Here is a 27,889-nt window from a genome sequence, read left to right on the forward strand (position 1 = left end):
ACCAATCACAGCGAGTTGTGTGGATCTTCATACACACTCGTGCACACGCTCACACTCACCTATGCATGGCTGCACTTATGGAGTATTATCCTATCATACTACTTTCCATCTGCTTCCTGCTCCCAGGTAAGACAAAGCACTGTGTCTGTGATTGTGAACCAGCCTGAAGGGAGAACGTGTTATGACGGAGATTTAATCGATACAAGGTGCATGTGAGAGCTGTAACGATCACGTCGGTTTTGGTGTAATTATAACCCACCTCAGGTTTACTTATGTGACAGCAACTCATGTTAATATGGGGATCACTAACTTATACGAGCTGTTAAACTGTTGGCTTATATCTAAATAATATCTCAAGAGGAACATTATCTTTCAAAATTTGCCAATTGGTTGCATGCATTTGTATTTAAGGGCTTACAAACTAACTGCTCTCAGATCCCAATGGGATGCTTAATAAAGAGCAGGTGTTTTGGGCGAGTAAAAGGTTAAGCCTATGGATAAACGTCTGACACGTCGTAAGACATATAGGGTATATAAGGCATCCTATATAATCCTACAAGTGCCGAAAAGACTCACCCTGAGAGCAGATGAAGCAAATAAAGACAGATATGGAAGAATGGGAAAGAGAGAGAGAGAGAGAGAGAGAGAGAGAGTGCAAAAAAATGACATCATGATACCAGATGGGGAATCATCTTGACCAGTTTACCTTTTTTTTCCCCGATTTAACAGCTTCCTGTTGGGGAAATTAAATATAAAGAGAAATAATTAGTATAGCATGGTATTTCTGCTTCACTTGGCAGTAGTAAAGAAGTCTTCCTGTACTCATTTCACTGACCTCTACAGATACACGATTAAAATTAAAAACAGATGAATCAGATTGAATCACTGAATCAGATATTAGGTAAAAAGAGTATAGATACGAGGTCAGGACGTTTAATCCTGATACCGTACCATTCAGAACCATATATTTAATCATCATAACTTCTTTTATATAAGCATTAATTGGTGAGCTGGAAATGAACTCGGTCTGTTCTGTGATGAAAACTGTATGAAATATAACCATGTTATTTTATGTCTGTTTTAAGGGAGCAGGAACTGCTTCAGTATCGACACAAAGAAAGCCCAGATCATCTCCGGACCAAAAGAAACCCAGTTTGGTTACACGGTGCAACAACACGAGGCTCTTGGTCAGAAATGGTATGATGTTTTTTCTGGAATATCTCCAGCAAAGTGATGTGGTGCTTCCAAGAAAAGATATAGATAAACACCACGATCTTTGTCTTGTCAAGATTTCTTTCACTGGATATAAATAAGGACCGATTTTCTATTAACAGCTGTAAATTAAATTAAAGCTGTAATTTGATTTGTTAAGAAAGCAAGAAAAATAACGTTATGACTCTCAACGTCAAAAGGTGTTTTATGGCAGAAACGATATGACGTTTTTTTTTTTGTAGATTTACAGATGTGTTATTTATTGCAGAATTCTCAGATAAAAAGCTCTAGAAAAGCTTCATAGTGCTGAACGTCCCAGTCCTATATTTCTCAGAGCAGATTTGTATTTAGTCCCCGATGCTGTCTCCTGGCCAGGAGTCTGAGTCGTGTCTTGCCAAAGACCTCTGAGCAAACATTCACAATTCATGCCTGATATCATTCAAAGCATTTCACCGCCATAAAATGAGTCATATGGTCAAGATAAGGTGAAATAAACAATACAAAATGAAAAAGAAATAACTTTTTATTCTGTGTATACACAAATATTTATTCCAGACTAGGAAAATCGGGTTAAATCAGTCTCAGGTAAAAGAATGCAATATTTACTTTCACAATCATTCCACATGGTGTTTAATTGGAGCCAAACATTTCAGATCGTCGGGATCCAAAATCGAAAATCTCAAAGCCAGACCTCACAAATTGAGGGTCTAAATCAGAAGTCTGGATTAATATTAGATCATGGAACAACAACAACAAACTGCTTTTAATGAAACTGCTTTTAGTGAGGACGTGATGGTCCAGCGGTCAAGCCGCTGGGTTCCTAATCAGAAGGTCGGGGTTCAAGCCCACAAGCTGCTGAGACATCTACGCAGGTCCTTGAGCAAGACCCTTAACTTCATTATCTCCAGGTATACTAAAACCCCAGAAGCCTAATTTAGCCTAATCTAGGTTAGACAATTAGAAAAATTTGAAAATCTGACTCCTAACCCTAAGGTTGTGGGTTCGAGTCTCGGGCCAGCAATACCACGACTGAGGTGCCCTTGAGCAAGGCCCCGAACCAAGGCCCCGAACCCCCCCAATTTCTCCCCGGGCGCCGCAGCATAAATGGCTGCCCACTGCTCTGTGTGTGTGTGTGTGTGTGTGTGTTCACTGCTGTGTGTGTGTGTGTTCACTGCTGTGTGTGTGTGTGTTCACTGCTCTGTGTGTGTGTGTTCACTGCTGTGTGTGTGTTCACTGCTGTGTGTGTGTTCACTGCTGTGTGTGTGTGTGTGTGTGTGTGTTCACTGCTGTGTGTGTGTGTGTGTGCACTTTGGACGGGTTAAACACAGAGAACAAATTCTGAGTACGGGTCACTGTACATAGCTGTATGTCACGTCACTTTCACTGAAACTGTTATAACTTGAAGACGTCACTCATGACTTATCACTGTGTCAGAGACTAAATATGTCCACTTTGTCTTAAAGAAGTCCATTTTACAGAAAAATATGCATAAATAAGTTACCAGTTAATATTCATGGCATTTATACACATTTATACACATTTATACACATTTATACACAATGGCTGCGTATTTTTGTTTTGTTTTTATCCGGCAGCTTTGTGAGGTCCTTTTTTTTTGTCTTTTTTGTTTTAAACGATTCTCTAAGAATAAAGTAGTCGAAAGGCTCCGGGTTCTTCATTGTTTTGTTGCCACTGATTACCATTTAAAACTATTATCTTTGAGTCAGCTCCACATGGGTATCATAAAAACCCAGCAGAAAACACTTAACGTGTAACTCAATTAAGGTAACTCCACTCGACTCCGAGCCGGCCACCTACTTCCTGTTTTTAAACTCGAGGTTTCTCGGCCCCGATGGTTAACTCGCATTCCTTCAGGAATACAAATTGTTTTGTCTTTTGAAGTTTGCAGGTAAATAAGTGGAAAGTATTTGCACTTGTCTAGCAACCTGTCTGCTCGGTCCGTGTAGCACTGGCGGCTTCTGGAAAGTATGCGCTGTGGTTTGTTTTTCCCCAAAGAGTCCCACTGTGCATCTCATCATAGTTTAACTTAACAGAGGCAGAAAGCAAACCTCCTGCCATGTGACGCTTTAGGAATGCGAGCGAATCCACAGAAGCACACCAGATTCAGGAATTCTGTAGTATGTACAGAAAAAAAAACCCTCAGTAGTTCAGTACCCCACAGTCCCGATCACCACATATGGTATTATGATATGTGACGGTTTTGGTTTCCGGGTGATTCAGGGATAAAAGAAGTTATGAGCCGTGATACATTTTCCAAGAAATGAATCCCTGCTGATTTTGGTGCCAAGAAATTCAGTTTTTAATCATTATCTTTTTTTTTCTAATACATGTTTTTGTTGGCACGATATTGTTAACATACACGCTGGAAATCATGAGCTATTAGCTGAAGTAGAAGGGACTCATTACTCATCACTGCCTCACCTTCATGACCTTTTAGTTCCAGCTCTTAGGTGTAGAGAATTTAGGTACTTTATAGTCTGTAACAAATAAACTCGTAAATCCATAGAAGAGAAGTCAGTAAAACTTTTGCATTTACTTACTTCGTATGCCATTTTTTTGTATTTTACAAAGAATCTGATTCAACACAAATACGATTTTATTCACTAAAGCAAAAAAAAAAAAAAAAAAAAAACCCATAACGTGACACCAACTGAGGACGGTTTTGGACAGTAAACAAGAACAGATCTGTAACTGTGTATGTGTTTCTGTCTTGTAGGCTTCTTGTTGGTGCTCCATTTGAGAGGAACGGTGAGAATGAGACCGGGGACGTGTACAAGTGCCCACTGGGTCGCTCGACTAAGACAAAATGTTCTCGCCTCAACTTAGGTATTCTCTGGGTTCCTGGCGGAAAATTGATTTTGCACCGACAATAATTAAAATATATATAAAAAAAAACGACTTCTTGTGGAACAGAGCAGTTTCCAGTGAAATTTATGTTCTAAACGTTTTGTTTTTTATTCCTGAAGGAGGGACGACTCTAAAAAATGTACTTGAACACAAGGACAAAATGAGACTAGGGATGTCCCTAACGTCCAACCCAAAGGATAACAGCTTTGTGGTAGGTGGGATTTTTATTATAGTTTTATTCAATTCATATGATTATAATGTTAATGAAAAATAATCTGGAACACAATCAGTGTTGGATTTTGTGGTGCAGGCATTTCACTAGTGAAAAGCAATATAAATAGATAGATAGATAGATAGATAGATAGATAGATAGATAGATAGATAGATAGATAGATAGATAGATAGATAGATAGATAGATAGATAGATAGATAGATAGATAGATAGATAGATAGATGGACAGATAGGGATTGAGCTGTAACACATACAGCAGAAGGTGTATTAAGCTACATGTGTGACAATCATTTCGATGCACATTTATTATTAAGATAAATACAGTTTACTAACAGATAAAAAGCTCGAGCAAAATAAAAATCACACAGTTGTGATTTCACACCTTCTGTGTGCAGTGTGACAGGTTTGTTTCTGGTCACACAAAATCGACACTGATCACTAATGCATGTAAAATGTAAACCATTAAATTATACTTAATATTTTACTTGCATGTAAATTGAGCTCTGAATCTAACTTTTTTGGGATATTCTGTGTTACTTTTGTCCCTCAGGCTTGTGGTCCGTTGTGGTCGTACGAATGTGGTACATCGTTATACAGTACAGGAATCTGCTCCAGTGTTGATAGCACCTTTAACTTCTCACACAGCATTGCGCCGGCCTTTCAGAGTAAGACCTTGTTTTCTCATTTTTGTTGAAAAATGCTTCCATCGATAAGATTTTTTGTAGAAATAAACAAATCTGTGGATGTTCATTTTTAAATATTAAATGTACACTCGTTTGCTATCAGGATGCGAAACATATATGGATATAGTCATAGTTCTGGATGGATCAAACTCTATATACCCCTGGTTTGAGGTGCAAGACTTCCTAATCAACGTCCTGCAGAAGTTCGCTATCGGTCCAGGACAGATTCAGGTATGTCTGACGCATACAGTAGTCATAGCTGTGGCTGCTTATAAATCTTTGCATGGATTGGAATTTGGATATCTACAAAGAAATAATAATAAATAATATCTGTCATAAGAATGTTGTAATGTTTTGTTGTTATTGACAAATTTCTTGTCTAAAGCAAAGCTCTGGATTTATTTAAGATTAATTGTAATGCAAATCTGGGACCATGGATTGGTTTGTAGCCACTAAGAGGAGGACCTAGTTATGATGCGTTAAAGTGACATAAACTGTTTTCCCAGAAAAAGGAAGTATAGAGAGATAGAAGCCTTTATTATCACCACATATACATTACAGTGGAATTCATTTCTTCACATATCCCAACTGAGGAGGTTGGGGTCAGCTATGACAGAGCACACCTGGAGCAGGGAGGGTTGAGGGCCTTTCTAAAGGGCCCAACAGTGGCAGCTTGAACCCTAAACCTCTAATCAACAACCCAGAGCCTTAAACACTTCAGCCACCCAAAGGGACCACTGGGATTCGAACCCAGGATCTCCTGTTTACTAGACAGGCGCTTTAACCTACTGAGCCATAGTGCCACTCGATAGATAGATAGATAGATAGATAGATAGATAGATAGATAGATAGATAGATAGATAGATAGATAGATAGATAGATAGATAGATAGATAGATAGATAGATAGATAGATAGATAGATAGATAGATAGATGGTATGTATGATAGATAGATAGATGGTATGTATGATAGATAGATAGATAGATAGATAGATAGATAGATAGATAGATAGATAGATAGATAGATAGATAGATAGATGGTATGTATGATAGATAGATAGATAGATAGATAGATAGATAGATAGATAGATAGATAGATAGATAGATAGATAGATAGATAGATAGATAGATAGATAGATAGAAAACTGCCGTAAGACTCTCAGAGAGCAAGTCTCTCCTTTTGGAGTTCTTGTTTCTTGTAATAAACCTCAGATTATGATACAGCAGGTCTGGTTAATCAATCACGATCCAGAGCCAGGCCTTTTGTTTGCCTTTACTCTTCTACAACCGTATACTGTAATGAGTTATAATCTATCGGGTGTCACCCCGAAGGCGATGAGATCCCTTTTGAGTCTGCTTCCTCTCAAGCTTTCCTGTGGTCTCAGGGACTTTTTAATCGTCACTGTTGAACTTGGCTTCTCATTCAGGATCTACATCTACATCCGGATTTCTGCCTTGTGACAGTGTGTACTGTTAAAAAGCACTAATCATAAAATTGAACTAAAGGCTATTGATGTATTGATGTAGGATTAATCCTATGGTACTTAAATTACTAGGTCTAGGTGTGTGTGTGTGTGTGTGTGTGTGTGTGTGTGTGTGTGTGTGTGTGTGTGTGTGTGTGTGTGTGTGTGTGTGTGTGTTATTGACCTAGTAATTTAAATTAAAAGGTATTTTATATATACATAGATATATCATGGACTTCTTAGCTATACTTCACAGACACCTGGAGATCCTCAAACCCCAGAACTGAACCCCAGAGTTCTTCGTGCTCTCCACAGGTTGGAGTGGTGCAGTACGGAGAGAGAGTGGTTCACGAGTTCCACCTGGACCATTTCCAGACAGTCGATGAAGTAGTGAGTGCTGCACAGAATATTATCCAACGTGGAGGAGAGGAGACTCGCACAGCACTTGGGATCGACGTCGCACGGTATACCGAAAGCAGACAATTTTTTTACACTTGTCTGGTTTTAAAATTCTTAAAAACCTAAAAATTTGTACCATCAATGGCTTGTAAAATGACAGGAATTTGACATTGTCAGTTGAAAGGATCCTTTTCCACTTAAATGTCATCCGTAGTTCTCAGGCTTTCAAACGTGGAGGGCGTCCGGATGCCAGGAAGGTGATGATTGTGATCACTGATGGAGAATCACACGATAGCCCAGACCTAAAAAAAGCAGTTGAAGAGAGCGAGAAAGACAACATCACACTGTATGGCATCGCTGTGAGTCTGCTTTACCATCCATTAGCTATTCAGTTCAAATTTATTTCCCATCAAATATATCGAGGGTCCTGATTAATTGGTTATCAATTGTGTGCGCTATAATTAGCCGATAAGTACATTTTTATTTGTGTACAGGCATTAATGATGTTACAAACACACAGAGGAGTTCATGACAGCGACGTTTAATTGGTCGGCACTGATTTAATCCTGGATTTGTTCTGTTCATTCCCTGATCTATCAAATTTACTAGAGTACTTTAAAAATTGTAGAATTGCATCTCTATAATATTAAAGTATTAAAAAATAATTAAACAAATATCCGATATGTCTTTCCTGGGATCTCTAAACAAGATCATTGCTGAGATTGTGTGTATAGGTGCTGTTTTGGCGTATCGTACTTGTGTAGTCCATGAAGACTACAAACTGACACAGAAAAATCGGAAAACAGATGCGGTTTAGTTTTTTCCCATTTTGAGTGTCCCAGTACTGTCGCTGGTCTTGACACTGACCACAGCAACCTGGTGAAAGCATTTCACGTACCATCACAAAAGTGCTCCAAACAGAAATCCACTAATAGGACATACCATGAAGTTCTATCTTCTGTACCAAGGCCAGGCAAACTTTATCCTCTTATATTTGTCATTACCCACAAAGCCAAAAGTACACTGCTAATTGAACAAACCCAGGCCAATCCATGTCCAAAATTCCTGGGAATCAACCACCAACTTACCTCAGAATTACTGGGAATTAATCTCCAATTCCCGAATACGTCTAGAAGTAAAGTACGTATACCCTCTAGGGTTCTGACCAGCATTTAACATTTCACCTCTGAAGCATTGAATACAGTCTTCCCAACAGATCGGTGGCTCACCGCAACCCCAAACTTTACTCCAACTCTTTGGTGTAGGCACTTGTGAAGTGTTGCCCCATACATACAGTATATCATGAGATCTAGTCCCCAGAATGCCACAGCAATGTAAAAAGCAGCTTCTTTAGTGAGGAGACAGATTGGCTGAGCTCTCAGGATGGGGAGGCTTGCTGATGGTGCCAGCATATTGTGGTCAAGTGACATGTGGTTCTGATCAATGTCTTCAATCAGATTTTCATCCTGGTGGTGCTGGACACACTCTGACACATCTCTGGAATTTTGGCTTCCAACTGCTCTGCTCTGGCTTAGTCATTCAGTTGATGACCTTCTTCGTCTCAGAACTGCTAGCAGAACCTGTTGTTGCTGCTCCTGCATTTTGGCCAAGGACTGGATTATTTGAGCAAGAGGTTGAGCTCCATGGCCACTTTACATTGTTTTCTGAGTAGTTTCTAGACTTAAACCCAAATGTACAGGAACACATCTCAGGAAAGGTTTTCACTTTCAGCTTTGGACACATAAATATAGAAATATAACATAAATATATGTGGGACAACAAGGTTCAGTTATGCTCTGTTAGGTTTAGGCTCATTATCTCCATCCTAGCACAGAGCCACACTAAACCTCATCCTCACCTTCTTACTGTATGTTAGGAAATCTGTATCTATGTGCCATACGCAAGCTCACATACAGCGTCGCTTAAAAGTTTGTGAACCCTTTCGAAACTTCTATATTTCTTCATAAATATGACTTTCACACAAGTCCTAAAAGTAAACAAAGACACCTGATTGTCATCCCACTGAATGAAATCTCATGGACTCTAATTTGACCTTCAAATACAAATACTAAACCTAGAGGTTCACATACTTTTGCCACTCACAGATGTATAATATCGGAACATTTTTATTCCTGAATAAAAAAAAAAAAAGGACCAAATGTAATATATGCAACACTGTACACGATCACACCCCAACGTCAGGCATCAAAGAAGTCCATGGTGACAAGCTGTCAATCAGAAAAGATGGAGAAAGATTAACATAGTGTCATCTATTTTAGTGAATGTAGATTCGGGTTTAATGGAGTTCATTCATTCATTCCCTACCGCTTATCCGAACTTCTCGGGTCACGGGGAGCCTGTGCCTATCTCAGGCGTCATCGGGCATCGAGGCAGGATACACCCTGGCCAACCCATCGCAGGGCACACACACACACACTCTCATTCACTCACACACTACGGACAATTTTCCAGAGATGCCAATCAACCTACCATGCATGTCTTTGGACCGGGGGAGGAAACCGGAGTACCCGGAGGAAACCCCCGAGGCACGGGGAGAACATGCAAACTCCACACACACAAGGTGGAGGTGGGAATCGAACCCCCGACCCTGGAGGTGTGAGGCGAACATGCTGACCACTAAGCCACCGTGTGACACAGTTTAATGGAGTTGAATAAGAAAATCATTTCTCTGATTTGGTGTGAAGGAAGTAAGGATGTGAAGGAGCTGCTGGTGGATGAATAACCAGGCACTCAACATTATGAACACTTGTACTTAGTGCCTTGAATTCTTGTTGAATGGGCAACTCACAGCTGTAAGGATCATCAACACAGTGACAAAGGACACAGCCAACCTACGGTTTGAAATGTTCTACTGTGAGAACTTTCTTTTTTTTATAAGACCGGCCAAAATTCCAAAATATTACATCCAAACTTGGCCGTTTTCTCTCTGGATTTCAAAGCAGCAGTCAATTGATTTAAAGTCTACATCATTTCTTAATATTATGTCTTGTCCTTCTGCAGTACGTTCTTTTAACTTATTCTAGTTTCACAGAAATTCAAGAACAGAATCTTGACTGTCTGTTATATTCTTACCCTGAACTATTTTCTTCTCTTATGGATCTCACTGAACTGTGCTCAAGTTCTGGCCTTAATGGCAGTGATATTGCAAATTGTCTAGATACCGTCTGCACAGTACAGTATACACTCACTCCTACAGCATAGAGGTAATCTTAAATAACTACATTTACTGAGGAGTTAACTGGTCTTATCTGATATATCTTGGTTACAATGGTATTTCCTGAGGCTGTGGATGAAGATCAAGTTCCATGATGGTGTCCTCAGGTGCTTGGTTACTACAATCGACGTGGGATCGACCCTGAAGCTTTCTTGAGAGAGATCAAATTCATTGCCACTGACCCTGAGGAACACTTCTTCAGTGTGACAGATGAATCTGCTCTGAAGGACATCGTGGATGCCTTGGGGGAGAAGATCTTCAGCCTGGAGGGTAAGATCTAGTTGACTTGAATTGTTATGAAGGTTCAGAATGTTTACAGTGCCGTGCTTTCCTTCAACATGTATAAACAGACATTACAATGACTATTACATAGCAATAACAGTATTGATCCAAAGATAATTAATTACATGCCTAACATAAGACTAGCGTGATAATAATCAACCATGACTCCATAGGAACGAGTCAGAATGGAACTGCCTTTGGACTACAGATGTCCCAGGCAGGATTTTCTTCACACATCGTGGAGGTAAGCTTGGCCCTCGATCCTCCGTTCTATCTGAAAGGAATCCACGTACGATAAATGAATTAATAGTATAGATTTATTGAACCTAAGAGTTTTACAACAGTTTTGAATCGTGCTAGACGGTAGATTTTTTATTTTTTTTATTTTTCTATTTCCAAACCATATTTTATAGAGGAACTCAAAGGTGTCAAATTAATAAGGTGACAAATCGAATAAAGGAAATAAATACTGATCAATTTATAAGTTGAATGCAAGAAAAGTGTTATATTAAACTTGGGAATAGCTACACACACACACACACACACACACACACACACACACACACACACACACACACACACACACACACAGTATATATATATATATATAATGAGAATAATCTGTCATCTCTTAACCCTTGTATGGTTTTTGTATGTTTGTTACTCAGCCGGTTGTTCGTGGGTCTGTTCGACCTGCTGCACTTTTGGGTTTTTAATTCAACACAATCAAAAATTTTATATTAAAATACTCTACAGATGTTTATTTCATCCCAATTACAAGCAATATAAACAGCATATATGGTTAATATTTTGCCCTTTACCTTTATTACATCACATTTTTTTTTATTAAAGTGCTACTCGTTTTTTGTTGTTTTTTTTAATAAAAATGTAATAAAAAAGTTATGAGTGGGAAAAAAATCAACAGATTTACAAGGAGGCAAAGTTTTTCAAAACTATCGATGTTTATGAGTACGTGTCCCACAGACCCCAACACCATACCATAAGGGTTAATTATCATGGAAACATCCCAGAATGCTTGAGCAGGATATCAGGATATCAGGCATGTGTACACAAGATAAAGGAAATATTCCAGGAAGTAAAATCATCAGTAATTAAATTTGTGACCATTTTATGATGGTAATTAGGTAAAGGATTTAAAAGGCTTCATGAGGAAAAAATACATTGATATTTCTTTCCTAAGTTGCTTCATTGCAGGTGAGTCTTTATTCAGCAAAGGAAAAAAAACAACAACACTTTCCTGGGAAAAATAAGATGGGAGAAATGACACCAGTTCATACCTCACATGGCTGGATTCATAGTGCTACGCTGAACAATGGCGTTCTGAGAGTCGACATAATGTAATGGAAAGATTTTTTTATTTTTTTCCCCCTCTCTGAGTTTTAAAGGAAAAAGCAGTCCACATATGGTTTTGTTGAGGTCAGACTCCTTCAATAAGGGACATGAAAACAAAACCACACTCACACGCGTCGTCGCCGATAATCGACGTGTGAATATAAAGGAAAAAGTTTCGTTTTATTTGCTCGTGACTTATGAAACTTTAAATAACAATACCCTCATGCATTTTATTAGAAATGGTGGTGTCAATAAAACTCAGTACAAATAAAACACAAGTGTAGGAAAAACAAATGTGAGATTTCTGGTTTAGAAGCTCGGCTCCGTGGCACAGACGTGGAATATTAAAACTCTCTGCTGTTTACCTTTAAGTGCCAAACACTCCAGACTGTGAGACACTAACAGATCACATTTGCAGATCTAGTCCCCTTTTAGCTGAAGTTATTTTCCACTTCACGTATAATTTTGCAGTTGTTTCCCTTATTGTACCTAGTTTACTCCTAGTGAGGATTCAGGGTCCTCCTGAGGCATTGCAGATCAAACCATTTCATGATTCTGTACAAATAGTTGAGTATGAAATATAATGCTTAATATCAGACTCGGGGAAAAAAGGTGTAAGTATAAATTCTGACATTTCGTGGGCCGTGTTTGATTATAATTGTTATTATGACTTGAATAAGTAATTTTATTATTGCTAGATTAATCAGACAGAATCAGTTGGTCGAAAGCTACCATTCGTTCATCTTATAAAATATACCATGCTGTTACTATTTTAACAATCATTACAGTATATAAACCTTTTCTTAGCTGTTTCTAAGGCACAAATAAACGCCTATGAATCATAATAGAACCGTAAAAGGTACTAAAAGCAGCTCATATTGTAGAACTGATATCATTGAGGGAGTTTACTGTGCAAATGTGCTGTGGCAGTCAGTCAAACTGTCCACGTCGACGCTCTGTGAATGAATAGTTGGCTAGCGTGTGTGCTGGGAGCCTTTAGCATGGCTCTCCTTATTTCTTGACAGCTTTAGAACTGACTCTAATGTCTAGAGCAGGAGGTTTTCAATTCACCTGCGAGTTTGAGCCAAAATTCTTGTATTTAAGATTTCATCTACGATCGGAAAATCGATGTGTGACACGATAAGGTTTGGGTTAAATGCTACAGTAGGTTACTGAGGGTAAGGCTGAGGGATTGTCTGCTATGAACACACACACACACACACACACACACACACACACACACACACACACACACACACACACACACACACACACACACACATTACCAAATGTCAGAGAATGTGTTGGCAGTTAGTATTTTATATAATATGCTTGTCTGAAGGAGTGTTCTCATTTTTCATTGCCCCGCAAAGCTCGTTCTAGCTTTTCCCAGAACCTGTGTATGAGTGTACTGTCTATATCGGTCTCCTGAACAAACAGGACAGCATTAGATCTTTAGTTATTTATTATATTATATTATTTCTTTTTTATTTTTTTTATTAACTAAACCTACATACTGTAATTTGTCTAAAATGCAATACAAACTTAGGTAACTGTAAAAACCATCACAGTCACACACCCTTAAGAAAGAGGTGTATATTACTCTAAACTATTTCCACTTGCATGGGTATCTGTTCTGCTTATATTACAGAAGGTATGTTGCCGTTACAAATAGGTTATATAAGAAGGAACAGCCAGTGCAGATCGTGTCCAAATGGACGATTCACTTCCAAGCCCGTATTCAGCCTCGGTACTTCACGTTATAGCACGTTTAAGTTTTTAACATTTAGCTTTTTCCCCTTTTATTAGTTTAAATACAAAGCTGCATATAGACTAATAGATCATATACATGCCTTTGCTGGCAAGGGTTTATTTAAGGTTAGTGTGCGCTTTAATCGTAAATGTTCGTCATATACTGTATATTCACCAGAATGGATTTAGCAGAACTGTGTTTAACTGCTTCAATAGAGAAGTGATGTTTCTACAATAGCCTGGATCTTTGTGTCTATAGGATGGTGTTCTGGTAGGTGCTGTAGGTGCTTACGAGTGGAACGGTGCCGTCCTTAAACAGACCCAGAACGGCAATGTGATCCCTCCGAAGTCCTCGTACCTCAAAGAGTTTCCTGAGGAGCTGAAGAACCACGGCGCTTACCTGGGTGAGAGACAGAAGCTACACACATGTTTTGACACATTCAGTTTCACACTAGCAGCGTAGCGACTATCTATTATAGGTTATAGCTCATTATTGTACAGTACGTAATAAGCTAGTAAAGAGCTTATTTGCTACCGTAGTGTATTAAGTTTTATTGTCAGATATCGTATTGTAATTAAAACTTCTACAGCGAGCGATACTACGACGTGTAATATACATCTCAATATACATTACATGGAATTTGAGCGTAAAGCAGTTTAGGTGAAAGTTTTGTGTGTTTGTGCGACTCTAGGTTACGTGGTGTCCTCGATTGTGTCGTCTCATTACGGCCAGCTGTATGTGGCAGGAGCTCCTCGGTATAACCACACGGGCAAAGTGATCATCTTCACCCTTACCAACATGGGCAACCTCACCATACTGCACTCTCTGACAGGACAACAGGTGAGCGAGTGTGCCATCACACACCTCTCTCATATCTCTCGTATACCTCTCTCTCTCTCTCTCTCTCTTATCATGTTTCTCTCTTATGAATATACTGTATGTTCATATACAATAATGATTTATTTTTCATATCAACTGCAATCAATCCACATTTGTCTGCTGTGCCAGCTTTCAGTCCATATGTATCAGTTAACATGGGCTTGTAGACATCGGACTCACGTGTGTGTGTGTGTGTGTGTGTGTGTGTGTGTGTGTGTGTGTGTGTGTGTGTGTGTGTGTGTGTGTGTGTGTGTGTGTGTGTGTGTGTGTGTGTGTGTGTGTGTGTGTGTGTGTGTGTGAGTGAAGATTTAATCAGTGGGTTTCGATTCGAAAAGCCATAAATACTTTATTATTTAGATTCAAACGTATGTTCAGTGTAATTAGCATCAGCTTTATTGGTCCATGATAACCAAGAATGCCTGTTTTTTGTCTTTCTTTCTTTCTTTCTTTCTTTCTTTCTTTCTTTCTTTCTTTCTTTCTTTCTTTCAATTGCTCTTTAACTGTGTAGGCTGAAAGTTACGAGTAATTTAGCTAATCCAAAAACTGATGTTTTAAGGTATGTCACTGTTAGGAATATAAACTGTTTATTGGAACTTTTCTGTTCTCACTCGTTTTCCATTTGCCACAGATGTCCATTGATCTCCGCATCCGAGGTTACTGTGGTATCGTGGTATTGGATTAGTAATAGCGATGTTGAGTGAAGGAGTAATTGAGGTTCTTAACGGAGAACATATTTATAAGTGGAAGACTTTGTGTGACAGTCTAGGCTCAACCCCATAATCCAGATGGGATCTGATGCTACAGAACATGTGCAGATCATCTGTGTGTGCGTGTGTGTGTGTGCGTGTGTGTGTGTGCGTATGTGTGCGTGCGTGTGCGTGCGTGCGTGTGTGTGTGTGTGTGTGTGTGTGTGTTAGAAGGTGATCTCAGGCACACCTCTCAGAATGTGTATCTTGGGTGTATCTTGTATCTGAACTGAGCTGGAACATATGAATCTTATATAGATTTATATTTCATAGTTATATAATCAACAAATAATGATTTATTGTCTGAATCTAATCCATTTGGCCTGTTTTCTATGTGTGTGCTTGGATAGATTGGCTCATATTATGGCAGTGAGTTAACTCCACTAGATCAGGATGAAGACGGATTGACCGATATGCTGCTGGTTGCTGCTCCTATGTATTTCAGCAGAGGCTGGGAAACAGGAAGAGTCTACATCTACAGTTTGGACCATGAGGTCAGCATCACCAAAGCATTATTATTACAAGACCTAGACTCCTGTATGCTCCACATACTGCATTAATATATCAATATATGCACATAATATAATTACTTTAATTTGTATTATACTTTGTTCGTCAATCTGAAGGGAGATGTCACCTTGGAAGGTATTCTTGAGCCATCAGATCAGGCTCATAACTCTCGTTTTGGCTCAGCCATGTCCTCAGTGCCTGATCTGAATGGTGACGGATACAGAGAGCTGGTAGTAGGTGCCCCTCTAGAGGATGATCACAGAGGTGCGATCTACCTTTTCTACAGCCGGCACAATGCCATTCAGCCAAAGTATAAGCAGGTAGAATCCAAAGGCTTGACATGATATTCTCATTATATTATATTCTCTACCTGATTGTATTTTTTCTGTTTGTCAGAGAATAGCTGCTGCAGACGTATCCTCAGACCTGCGGTATTTTGGTCGTAGTGTCCACGGTGTGATGGATATAAATGGAGATGGACTGATTGATCTGTCTGTAGGAGCTCTAGGTGCTGCTGTGATACTATGGTGAGTCCTTGGCTCATAGAAACCGAGGATCGTGTAGTACGGTGAAATTCTTTATATTACAGGTCCAAGCTCGGGGCGATACACAGAGCCGAGTGGGTTAAAAGTCTTGCTTTAGTCAATCCATCAGTGACTATATAGTGTACAGCTATAGACATGACATCATTATAATCTCACACTCCGGTGTCACCCAGATGAGGATGGGTTTCCCTTTGAGTCTGCTTCCTCTCGAGGTTCCTTCCTCATAACCTCTTAGGGAGTTTTTCTTTGCCAACTGGCTTGCTCATTAGCAATAAACATGCATGTTTATATTCCTTTATAAAACCGCTTTACGACGTTGTTCGTTGTTAAAAAGTACTATACAAAGAAATTGAACCGAACCGAATTAACAGAGCCGGTGAACTTACAACCTTCTTCAACCTCGTCTGTTTGTCACTGCTCAGTGTTAAAACTACAAACAACACACACACATATATATATATTATTTCTCTTAACTGTTTGCTTCTGGTTTAAACAAGCAGGTCTCGCATCGTGGTCCGTGTGCACCTCGATGTTCACTTCGAGCCATCAAAGATAAACGTGTTCAATAAAGACTGTGTACGAGGAGGCAAAGAGGTGACCTGCATGGCGGCCATAGTGTGTATCACCATAAAGGCACGAACCCCGATGCCAGATACACAAAGTGTGGGTATGTAATCACTGTTACTCATTTTTGTAGAAATATCTCAGAGACATGTTTAAAATATTACGGTCTGCTTTAGAGATTTAGTCATAAAGTAGAAATGATTGGTTGTCTATTTGTATACACGTGAGCACAGACACACAGTTCGTCTAGCATTTTCCACCGAACTGAAGCCGTGTGAAATCTCCATCAGACGTGTGCATGAAGGGTCGGGTTTTTTTAATGGAAAGATATTTTATTGAATGTGTTAAGCCACAGAAAACACAGCCATAGTAACCACCGTTAAACAGTGTCTGTCCCTTTTCTCTCCTCATCTGGATCTAATTTATATAACTCTGTCTCTCTGTCTCACACACACACACACACACACACACACACACACACACACACACACACACACACACACACACACACACACACACACACACACACACTTTATCACTCTCTCCACCTCTCTCATATCAGGCTTAACACTTGGCTGGCATTTTCTCTTCTGGATCAGTAGAAAGATTATTTAGTTCCATCATCTGTTCTGCAGAAGTTAAATCAGAGCTTTTCCCTTCATTAGAGGATATTTTAGCAACTAAAACATTCTCTATTACAATAAAGTGAAGTCTCGTTTGAAGTCTTGTGATCATAGCATTCAATGCTAATAGATATAGATATAGATATATCTTTTTTTATCGACTTTAGGTGAATTCTGGGGGTGGGGGGGTGGGGGGGGGCTAAAATGATGAAAACTTTGGCTTTGATGGACATAAATTTCCGCCAATGATATCATTTGAAATCTTTTTTTTTTTATAAGGTTTTTCATTTGCAACCTTCCTAACATTAGCCTGTTCAAATGGTTTAATCCATGGATTTTCAAGTGGCTCAAACCTTATAATAATAATAATAATAATAATAATAATAATAATAATAATAATAATAATAATAATAATAATAATAATAATAATAATAAAAGTAAATACTTTGTACTGTATATATAGCTTTAATCTCATTGGATAGGAATTTATAATGAGCTTTACTAATAAAGCCATAGTAACTGTCACATGTAACACTAGTATGTTCACACCAGTTAAACACACCAGTTAAACACACCAGTGAAACACACCAGTTAAACACACCAGTTAAACACACCAGTTAAACACACCAGATAAACACACCAGTTAAACACACCAGTTAAACACACCAGTTAAACACACCAGATAAACACACCAGATAAACACACCAGTTAAACACACCAGATAAACACACCAGTTAAACACACCAGTGAAACACACCAGATAAACACACCAGATAAACACACCAGTTAAACACACCAGTTAAACACACCAGATAAACACACCAGTTAAACACACCAGTGAAACACACCAGATAAACACACCAGATAAACACACCAGTTAAACACAACAGTGAAACACACCAGTTAAACACACCAGATAAACACACCAGATAAACACACCAGATAAACACACCAGTTAAACACACCAGATAAACACACCAGTTAAACACACCAGTGAAACACACCAGTTAAACACACCAGATAAACACACCAGTTAAACACACCAGTGAAACACACCAGTTAAACACACCAGATAAACACACCAGATAAACACACCAGATAAACACACCAGTTAAACACACCAGTGAAACACACCAGTTAAACACACCAGTTAAACACACCAGATAAACACACCAGATAAACACACCAGTTAAACACACCAGATAAACACACCAGTGAAACACACCAGTTAAACATACCAGTTGTGAGAATTTACCTGGTTATTTGTCCGTCTTTGTCTCTGCAGCACTTAAACAGAGCTGGGCTTTTGAGGAGAGACGCTACAGCCCCAGAGCAGTGCTGGATATCACAGAAGGACAGCCGCCAGCAGAGATCACTGTCCTACCAGACACACCGCACTGTGAGCACATCTATTTCCATGTACATGTGAGTCTGACATCACCTCATAACTTACTCTGTCTATTCTATTGGTAAAGTTCATCACTAAGGAGAAATCCGTGTACCGTGTGTATAGGAAACTGCCGATTACACTCGGCCTGTAGTGTTCAATGTAGCTGTGGAACTGCAGAACCTTGATGAAGGCCCTGTGCTGGACGATGGCTGGTCCACCTCACTACGATTAGAGGTGACTCACAGCTAACGTACGGTTAAAATGGCTAGACATCGCTGATCAATGCTGATATGTGTAAGATGATTGTTTTTTTCTTGCTCAAATATTCTTTCCTTAGCTGCCCTTTTGGAACGGGTGTGATGAAGATGATCGATGTGCACCTAACCTGGTGCTACAGAGCAGCACTGACCTGATGGACCGTAGGTGGGTTGCTGTGGAACCACAACATTAGATAAATCTGTAGTACACATACTAAACCTGAGGTAATGATTTACTTACTAGCATTTTGTTGTGTGTGTGTGTGTGTGTGTGTGTGTGTGTGTGTGTGTGTGTGTGTGTGTGTGTGTGTGTCTGTTCTCGGTTCCAGACAGTTCTGTGCTTGGAGAGCGTGTGCTACCTGCCCGGTGTGTGGTCTGAAGGATGGAAGCGATAACGAACGTGTGGTGGAAACCAGTAGGAAAAGAGTGCTGGTGGAGGTTCGACTGGAGAATAAAGGAGAAAATGCCTACAACACACAGCTCCACATATCTCACTCAGCGAACCTGGACCTCTCCAGCCTGATGGTGAAGGTTTGCTTCCAAACATATACAGAGACGCATAAAAAGCACTGCGGTTGTGGACGGTCAGATCGGTCACCACTGGGTCTAGAATGTGGAATTGGCATCACAAATTTCAGTATTCTGGATATTTTGACACGTTTTCCACATGACTTAAACTACAGCCTTGCCAGTCACTGTATTATAGAGTCATCAGTTGGCGTTCCTACTACTAGTTGCCATAGTAATAACTGTGGGTGACACAGCTAGCATCCCAAATAGGTTTTCTAGCTGCTAAAATGAAACGTTCTCTAAGGAGATTTGGAGTTTGTATAAAAAACTCAGCAGTATGGACAGGATTAGGAAGGAGCACATCGGAGGGACGGCTCAGGTCGGCTGTTTTGGGGACGAGGACAGAGAGACTAGATTGAGATGGTTTGGACACGTACAGAGGAGGGAGATGGTTATATTGGTAGAAGGATGTTGGAGCTGAAGCTGCAGGTAAGAGGTCCAGAGGAAGGACAAAGAGGAGACGTATGTACAGTATGTGTTAAATGAGAACATGAAGGTAACTGGTGCGAGAGTCGAGGATGATGAGGATAGAGTTAGGTGGGAACTGATGATTCGCCGTGGAGACCCTTAACGTGTCGCTCTCGTCGCCGGAAGTCGCTAGCTCTGTCGATAAAGTGTCATGGTTAGTCTTCCATGAGTGGCAAATTCCAATGTGACATGCTAGTGCCTTATGTCTTGTGTTCCAGACTCCTCCTGATGTAGAAATCAAGTGTGAGGTACCAGAAGGAACAAGTCTGCAGAGGAACTGCAATGTCAGTGCTCCACTGATGAGGGCTCTTGCTCAGGTGAGACAAATACTGCATTCCTCTAAGTTCAGAAGTGGAATTATATTATTTGTGGTCTTTTTTTTTAAAGCATTCAAGCTTCGGAGAGTAAAAAAGATCCATGGAAAAGCTATCTAGCTAAATGCAATACTTTTCTCCTCAAAAGAGCGAATCCACAGTACACAGTAGAATCAGTGTTTGAGATATGACAAGCAAACTCACTCATTCATCTTCTACCGCTTTATCCGAACTTCTCGGGTCACGGGGAGCCTGTGCCTATCTCAGGCGTCATCGGGCATCGAGGCAGGATACACCCTGGACAGAGTGCCAACCCATCACAGGGCACACACACACTCTCATTCACTCACACACTCACACACTACAGACAATTTCCCAGAGATGCCAATCAACCTACCATGCATGTCTTTGGACCAGGGGAGGAAACCGGAGTACCCGGAGGAAACCCCCGAGGCACGGGGAGAACATGCAAACTCCACACACACAAGGCGGAGGTGGGAATCGAACCCCAACCCTGGAGGTGTGAGGCGAATGAGCTAACCACTAAGCCACCGTGTCCCCCCTGACAAGCAAACATTACGTTAAATAAATATGCATGTTAATTGTTCTAAAGGAAACACTCATATTTACACCGTAAATCATTTAAAATGTCGATTTGATGTCACGTGCTGAACTCCAATCTGAGGACACCATCCAAAGTTCCTGAGCAGGGGAGTTTTCTTAATTTTTTTCTTAGCTGGAAATTAGTTCTAACCTTTGGTGTATGAAACATAAACATGCCTGTCACCGGCACATCCCCACACGGATCTCGGATGATCTGGACTCTTATAATAACGAATAGATCTGCTGTAAGTCAGAATATCTGTAGAACATCAACAAAGACACAAACGAATTCAAGTGCTAGTGAATTTACACAATGACATTCCACAGAAAACCGTCATTAATCTATTAGACCATCCTTCATAAATTAATCGAAAATTCTTAGAAATGATAATAATCCTCAGCCAAATTTCCACTGGGTTTCATCTATCCGAGTCGACTTCAGCCATCTATCTCTCAAAGACTCCATTTCTACCAGTGACCTTTAATCCATCCACAGTCTGGAAGCTCAGTGATGTTTTCCTTATTCCCTTCTTCTGTTTCAGTGATTTTCTATATTTTATGTTTAAGCTCTTGAGCTTTATTTTGTTCTTGCTGAATTCCTAATTATTTTGATGCCATGTGACTTAATTATGTAAAATGGGTACATTCAGTGATTAATTATGTGCTTCACCCCAGGTGACCTTCAGGTTGGAAATGGAGTTCAGCAGATCAGTCTTTCTGGATTACATGCAAGTTTTGCTAAAGGCCTCCAGGTGAAGACACATATTACTGTTCGAAATGTGCATTCACTCAGGGAATAGAAAACAATAACATTAGAATACAATAGAAATATAGAAAATAATAACATTATTATTATTATTATTATTATTATTATTATTTTATGGGTTCTAAAGTAGAACAAGAGAAAAGCTTTTTTCCCAATGATCACAGACATCACAGCCACTTCTATTGTCTCACTAATACTTCACAGTATTCTTTATTTATCTTTCTTCCGCTCTTTATGTTTCATTACATCGTATATAATTGTATATAATTGTCAATTAATTATTAATTATTAATTTATTAATTTACATGATCTGAAAATAGACTGTATATGATTTTGGTTACTGTTGTACATACAATACACATTTTATATGCATCTATCTATCTATCTATCTATCTATCTATCTATCTATCTATCTATCTATCTATCTATCTATCTATCTATCTATCTATCTATCTATACATACCTTCTATCTATCTATCCATACATACCATCTATCCATACATACTGTCTGTCTGTCTATCTATCTCTCTATCTCTCTATCTATCCATACATACCATCTATCTATCTATCTATCTATCTATCTATCTATCTATCTATCTATCTATCTATCTATCTATCTATCTATACCATCTATCTATCTGTCTATCTATCTGTCTATCTATCTGTCTATCTATCTATCTATCTATCTATCTGTCTGTCTGTCTATCTATCTATCTATCTATCTATCTACTAAAGGGTGGGAGGCAGTAAGGTTGTGAGGTTGAGGCTTTGGGGGATTAAGCCCCATAAGTATATCATAACGTTTGCCCCGTAGCTGGTACAGTAGCTGCTATATGATGGTTGAGAGCTACTGTAGCCGAGTGGGAAGTGGCATTTATGCTTGTTTACACTTTGGGGTAAAACAGTGGTTTAACTTTTTTGCAGTGATGGTGAAGAGGTGACTCCTGAAGACAACATCAATAACATACATCATCCGTTAAGGCATGAGGCAGACATTCTCTTTACCAGGTAATAAACCCTACATAGCTCATGCTTACTGGGAACAATAAAGTTGTTTGTGTCTGTAATTTCTCTGTCAGTGTTTATACAGGAAATAAGATCATCTTTGAATCGACTTTTTTGTATGCCCGCAACACCAACCCTGCCGCCCCACCCAATCCCACCCAATCCCACCCCCCACATCTTATGGGTCAGTGATGAAGCTGTAAACTCATCACTGACTTTTTTCCTGCCTTTTAAAAGCATGATGATTTATTCCTTATGTCTGAGTAAAACAGAACATAGGGAACAAATGTACAGTGGTAGGTTCAGCACAGAGAATATACACAGCGTAACGTTTTTATTAACGTGAAAACGACATACTGTAGAAACAAAACCGTGCAATTTGGTTTTCTTCTTCTTCTTTTTTTTTTTAAATCATCCAGGGATTCCGGCCCTGTTCGCTTTGAAATGAAATCTAAATCTAATCTGGGCCATGCAGGAGCTCCTGGGCCTGCGTTCAATCTGTCTTATCAGGTAGCAATCATTCCTTCTTCCTTTTCAAGTGAATTTGCTCACATTTTGTTTCGTTACAGGTCACACAGTTGGAACAGGTTTTTAACAAAGCCTTTGTTTTTATTTCATGCTCCGCTGCAGCTCCAGAACCTCGCCGTGTTCCCTGTTACTCACCTCCTCCTCGCAGTAGACCTTTTTTCTGTGACTAAAAATGGCAATCGTCTTCTGTACATCTCGGACATGAACGTTGATAAGGTGAGGGATAAAACCGAATTATAAATTATTCCTGAAACACAATAACTGTGTTTACTTTTTTGCCCCCAAACCTGTGCTTTGGGGGGCATAACAGAACAGTTCTTATTCCAGTCAGCAGGTGACAATGTTGTGAGTATACGCTCATTGGACAGTCCTAATTTGTTCATTCGCTGGAAGAGTTGGTGAGGTCATAATAATGCAATTGTTGGCGAGGTCATCGTCTTAGAAGGCTAAGCCCAACCCTAGCACCGCCCCTTGTGGGAGGAGCAAACTCTTCCTCTCTCATCAATAACTTATGTATACAGGACTTTCTTGTGCATTCAGTTGTCCCATGATGCATTAGCAGTTATTTGAAAAGACAAAGCAGTAAATACGATTTCTGCATATGACAACGTTCACCCCATATCTATCTATCTATCTATCTATCTATCTATCTATCTATCTATCTATCTATCTATCTATCTATCTATCTATCTATCTATCTATCTATCTATCTATCTATCTATCTATACATACCATCTATCTATCTATCTATCTATCTATCTATCTATCTATCTATCTATCTATCTATCTATCTATCTATCTATCTATCTATACATACATACCATCTATATATCTATCTATCTATCTATCTATCTATCTATCTATCTATCTATCTATCTATCTATCTATCTATCTATCTATCTATCTATCTATCTATCTATCTATATTGTAGCTGACCAAATTGGAGAGAACATTGTATATTTCCCACGTGTATATTATTCTTGTTTATACAGTGGTTTAATTTTTTGGATGAATGGATGGATGTTCTTTACTGTTCAGTAATGATTTACAGTGTAAGAGTTTTTTTTTCCCCCTTTTTCTCCAGAATGCTGGCTCTCAGTGCACTGTTCCACATGTGACTGTGACAGATGAACCCTCAGATGAAGACCTCTCACTGACACCACAGCTGGTAACGATCCGTTTACTGTATTTAATACACTGAGCCGTCACACACTGGCTGCTTTTATCTGAGATAAACACTGACCGCTGTTCTCTCTCTCTCCGAGGTTTCAGTACAAATCCCTGTCTTTTACACGTCAGTACTTTTCAGTGCGGTTCTCACCCCAGTTTATTGTTCACCGAAACAGAATTCGTCAACCGCCGGAGCTTTTTCTGCACAGTGCAGTTTTGTACTCCTTCCCCAACAAGACGTCCGTGTGACCGTGTCAGGATGGCTAAACCTCCACACGCTACACAAAGTAAGTAGCTAGACTCAGAAATATTAATCTGTTCGTTGTGTCGTATCAAATCCCAACCCTAGCATAATACTTCTCATAACACTCCGCTTGATTCCCACAGTGTATTTTCTCGTCTTAATGACGATGATGATGATGATGATGATGATGACGTATCTAATGTCAAGATATTATGTGCTTGAGTAAAGGCAACTAACAGAATGTAAATTATTAGAATAGCCCACAGTTAAGAAAAGTTATCCGTGTCATTTTATCTGAGCCATTTTTTTGTTCGTTTGTTTGAGTAGAAGGGAAAAAAGTACTAATTTTCTATTCTATTCTATTTTTTTTTTTTTTTTTTTGCCCAGATGAACTTTAAGGCTTTGGAGTTAGTCATCATGGCAGCCATTGAGTTGAGTCCAAACAGCTCTGTGTTTCTGCATGAGGAAAGACCTACAAGACATGTGAGCATTACAAACCAACGCACTAAACAGCTTTATTGACATCCAGCATCTTAGTCATGAGGTTAAGGAGAAGGTTAAACTCCTTTTAAGTATCCATACAGTAGCGTATGCAGATAATGTAAAAAAAAAAACAAAAAAAAAACAAAAAAAAAAAACAAATACAATCATATAGACTAAAATTGATCAGATAATTCTTAACCAATATACCAGTATATCCACATACTTCATATCCAGGACCTTTATTTTTATTGTTTTGTGCCTGCAGACAATTCTGGAGATTAGAAAGGAGGAAGATTACAGAGTTCCCATCTGGATTATAATTGGAAGCACTTTAGGAGGCCTGCAGCTTTTTGCTCTGTTGGTACTAGCGCTCTGGAAGGCAAGTTCTCAAACAACACATATATATATATATATATACTGTAGTCAGGTCCCTCTACTCTGTCTGTCGATGGACAAGGACCAAAATAGAAACTAAATAGTACATGTTGGGCGATTCTCACAGTGTGTGGGGAGGTTGAAGCACCTTAATGTCAGTTTAATGACCTGAATGATGTAGAAAATACTTAAATAATGTAAATTTGTCTAATAAAAAGGTCAATATAATTCTCAACACTTATAAACACTTATAAACACTGGGGGAAGTGGTGGCTCAGGTGGTTAAGGCTCTAGGTTGTTGGTTGGAGAATCAGGGTTGAAGCCCCAGCACTGCCATGCTGCTACTGTTGGGCCCTTGAGCAAGGCCCGAAAAGTCAGGATATGGAAGGAAAGAATTTCACTGTGCTGTAATGTATATGTGACTAACATAAACGCTTCTATTCTATTCGACTCATACCAGTGTAACACTAATGTACTAAGAATGTCCACCACTCAAATCAGATCTAGTGTCCAATGAAGGACAGAGTGGAAGCTGGCTGACAAACTATGCACAGCAACACAAAGGGTTAGTTCGAAACCCAGGTCCACCAAGCTGCTCCTGCTGGGCCCCTGAGCAAGGCCCTTAACCCTCGATTGAAATAAATTGTAAGTCACTCTGGATATGGGTGTCTGCTAAATGCCAGAAATGTAAATGTAAAGGTTGTGAGTTTGAATCCCAGGTCCACCAAGTTGCCAGTGCTGGGCCCTTAAGTAAAGCCCTTAACCCTCAATTGCTCAGGGATATAAATAAGATAAAATGTTAAAATATAACAAAGGTATTTATTAATAAACAAAACAATGTAATTGGTAAAATGTGGAATAATACACTCCAAACTCTGTTATATAAAAACCCGTTATACAAACCTGTCGTATCTTCTTCCCCCTTCTCAGAGTACATTTTCTTATATATTAGTCTTTGAATTCGGTCATAATGGATCTGTACATCGGGAAAAACTCACAGTAAACTCTTTTTGTTCTGTAGCTGGGATTCTTTCACAGAGAGAGACAACGTGAAGATGACGATAAGCTTACAGAGCAGCGGTAAAGCCACAGCGTTCTCTTCCCTTCACCATGCTGTAACTCAGGGATGCTCCAGGAACATGGGTCCGTCTTTGCAGCACTCTGGCCGTTGGACACTTGTCGTGCACTGCTGAGCCCTCCCACTTTCTCCCCGGACCGAAACGTCCGAAGAAGCGGATCTCTGAAGAGTCGTAACTTATTACAGAAGTCTTAAACCTCACAAGGCTTTGACTATACAAGACTTTTGATTTGTAGGCTATTTTAACAATAAAGAGGCTAAAATGAGAGAACTGTGGGATTTGCAAAGGTAATAAATGTACAGTATTATTACAACGCTTAAACAGATCATTTAGAATGCATTAATGCGATAATCACTTAGCATACGAACATGTGGATGCACTTGTACATGTAGACTTGAACCTGTAACTAACCAGTGACAAAAGCAGTTCCTTTTGGAACGGAGTACGGCAACGTGATGATATAAAACACACACATTTACAATTACGATCTGCTTTAACGAAGATGCTCCGTCGCACCTTAAACGAACTTCACTTCCTCCTCGGACGCATCTTCCGTACTTCAGGCTGACGTTGACCATCTAACCACTGTAGCAGAAGCAAATATTATGCTTCCAGCTTTTTTTTTTAAAAAACCTTTTACATTTAAAAGTGGTTTGTTTTGATAAAGCACAAGAAGATAAGGCGATGTTTAACATGCGTGAGCTACTGTTGGGTTGAATAATATACATCTGTGAGGATTTGTGGCCATGATGTTCAGAGTGTTTGCTTTTATTTTGAAATGGCTTCTTCGCAAATCTAAAAAAACACAAATTAAAAGTCTGTGTTTAATATATCTGAGTCGGAGAACTGTCGTACATTCGTTCATTTTCTACCGCTTATCCGAACTTCTCGGGTCACGGGGAGCTGTTGTACGTCCTGCTGGAGTTAATAGTGTTCTAATAGAGTTCTTTTAATGGTTCTTTTAAGAATGCGGACTTTGTTTTGTCTGAAAATGAGCAAGTTAGACTGACATTTATTCTCCTTAGCAAACACAAAGCGTTTGACGTTAAACCACATTAGTGCATCTGCTTTGGTTATTACAGAACGTTGAGCTCATGACCAATATATGAGGTTCACTTCTGGTTCCTCTCGAGGTTTCTTCCTCGTATCATCTCAGGGAGCTTTTCCTCATCACCGTCACCTCGGGCCTGATCATTAGGGATAAATGTTAGAGATAAACATTAACTTCATTTTAAACTTTACCGTTTACTATTATTCTGTTTCTATACACAAATAAACGTATTTAATTTAA

General features: G+C 39.3%; 1 protein-coding gene and 1 non-coding gene across 2 annotated transcripts; one reads left to right on the top strand and one right to left on the bottom strand.

The window, feature by feature from the left end:
• On the top strand, positions 1-27,856 carry itga11b (integrin, alpha 11b). The gene is made up of 30 exons (XM_027140853.2): positions 1-126; positions 1,086-1,197; positions 3,950-4,059; positions 4,200-4,291; positions 4,863-4,977; positions 5,099-5,226; positions 6,773-6,921; positions 7,071-7,215; positions 10,199-10,361; positions 10,547-10,617; positions 13,738-13,882; positions 14,171-14,319; positions 15,455-15,598; positions 15,731-15,934; positions 16,011-16,141; positions 16,660-16,826; positions 18,632-18,771; positions 18,860-18,970; positions 19,074-19,159; positions 19,323-19,524; positions 20,250-20,348; positions 21,624-21,700; positions 22,639-22,722; positions 23,139-23,229; positions 23,350-23,463; positions 24,332-24,415; positions 24,594-24,704; positions 25,049-25,144; positions 25,410-25,523; positions 26,541-27,856. Exons 1-30 carry the CDS (start codon positions 66-68, stop codon positions 26,601-26,603), a joined length of 3,558 nt encoding a protein of 1,185 aa, XP_026996654.2. The 5' UTR covers positions 1-65; the 3' UTR covers positions 26,604-27,856.
• On the bottom strand, positions 5,725-5,798 carry trnat-agu. Its single transcript has one exon. It is a non-coding gene; the product is annotated as a tRNA-Thr (tRNA).
• Positions 27,857-27,889: the final 33 nt, after the last annotated feature.

The sequence above is a fragment of the Tachysurus fulvidraco genome, chromosome 10, assembly GCF_022655615.1.
Source record: "Tachysurus fulvidraco isolate hzauxx_2018 chromosome 10, HZAU_PFXX_2.0, whole genome shotgun sequence".
Lineage (NCBI taxonomy): Eukaryota > Metazoa > Chordata > Actinopteri > Siluriformes > Bagridae > Tachysurus > Tachysurus fulvidraco.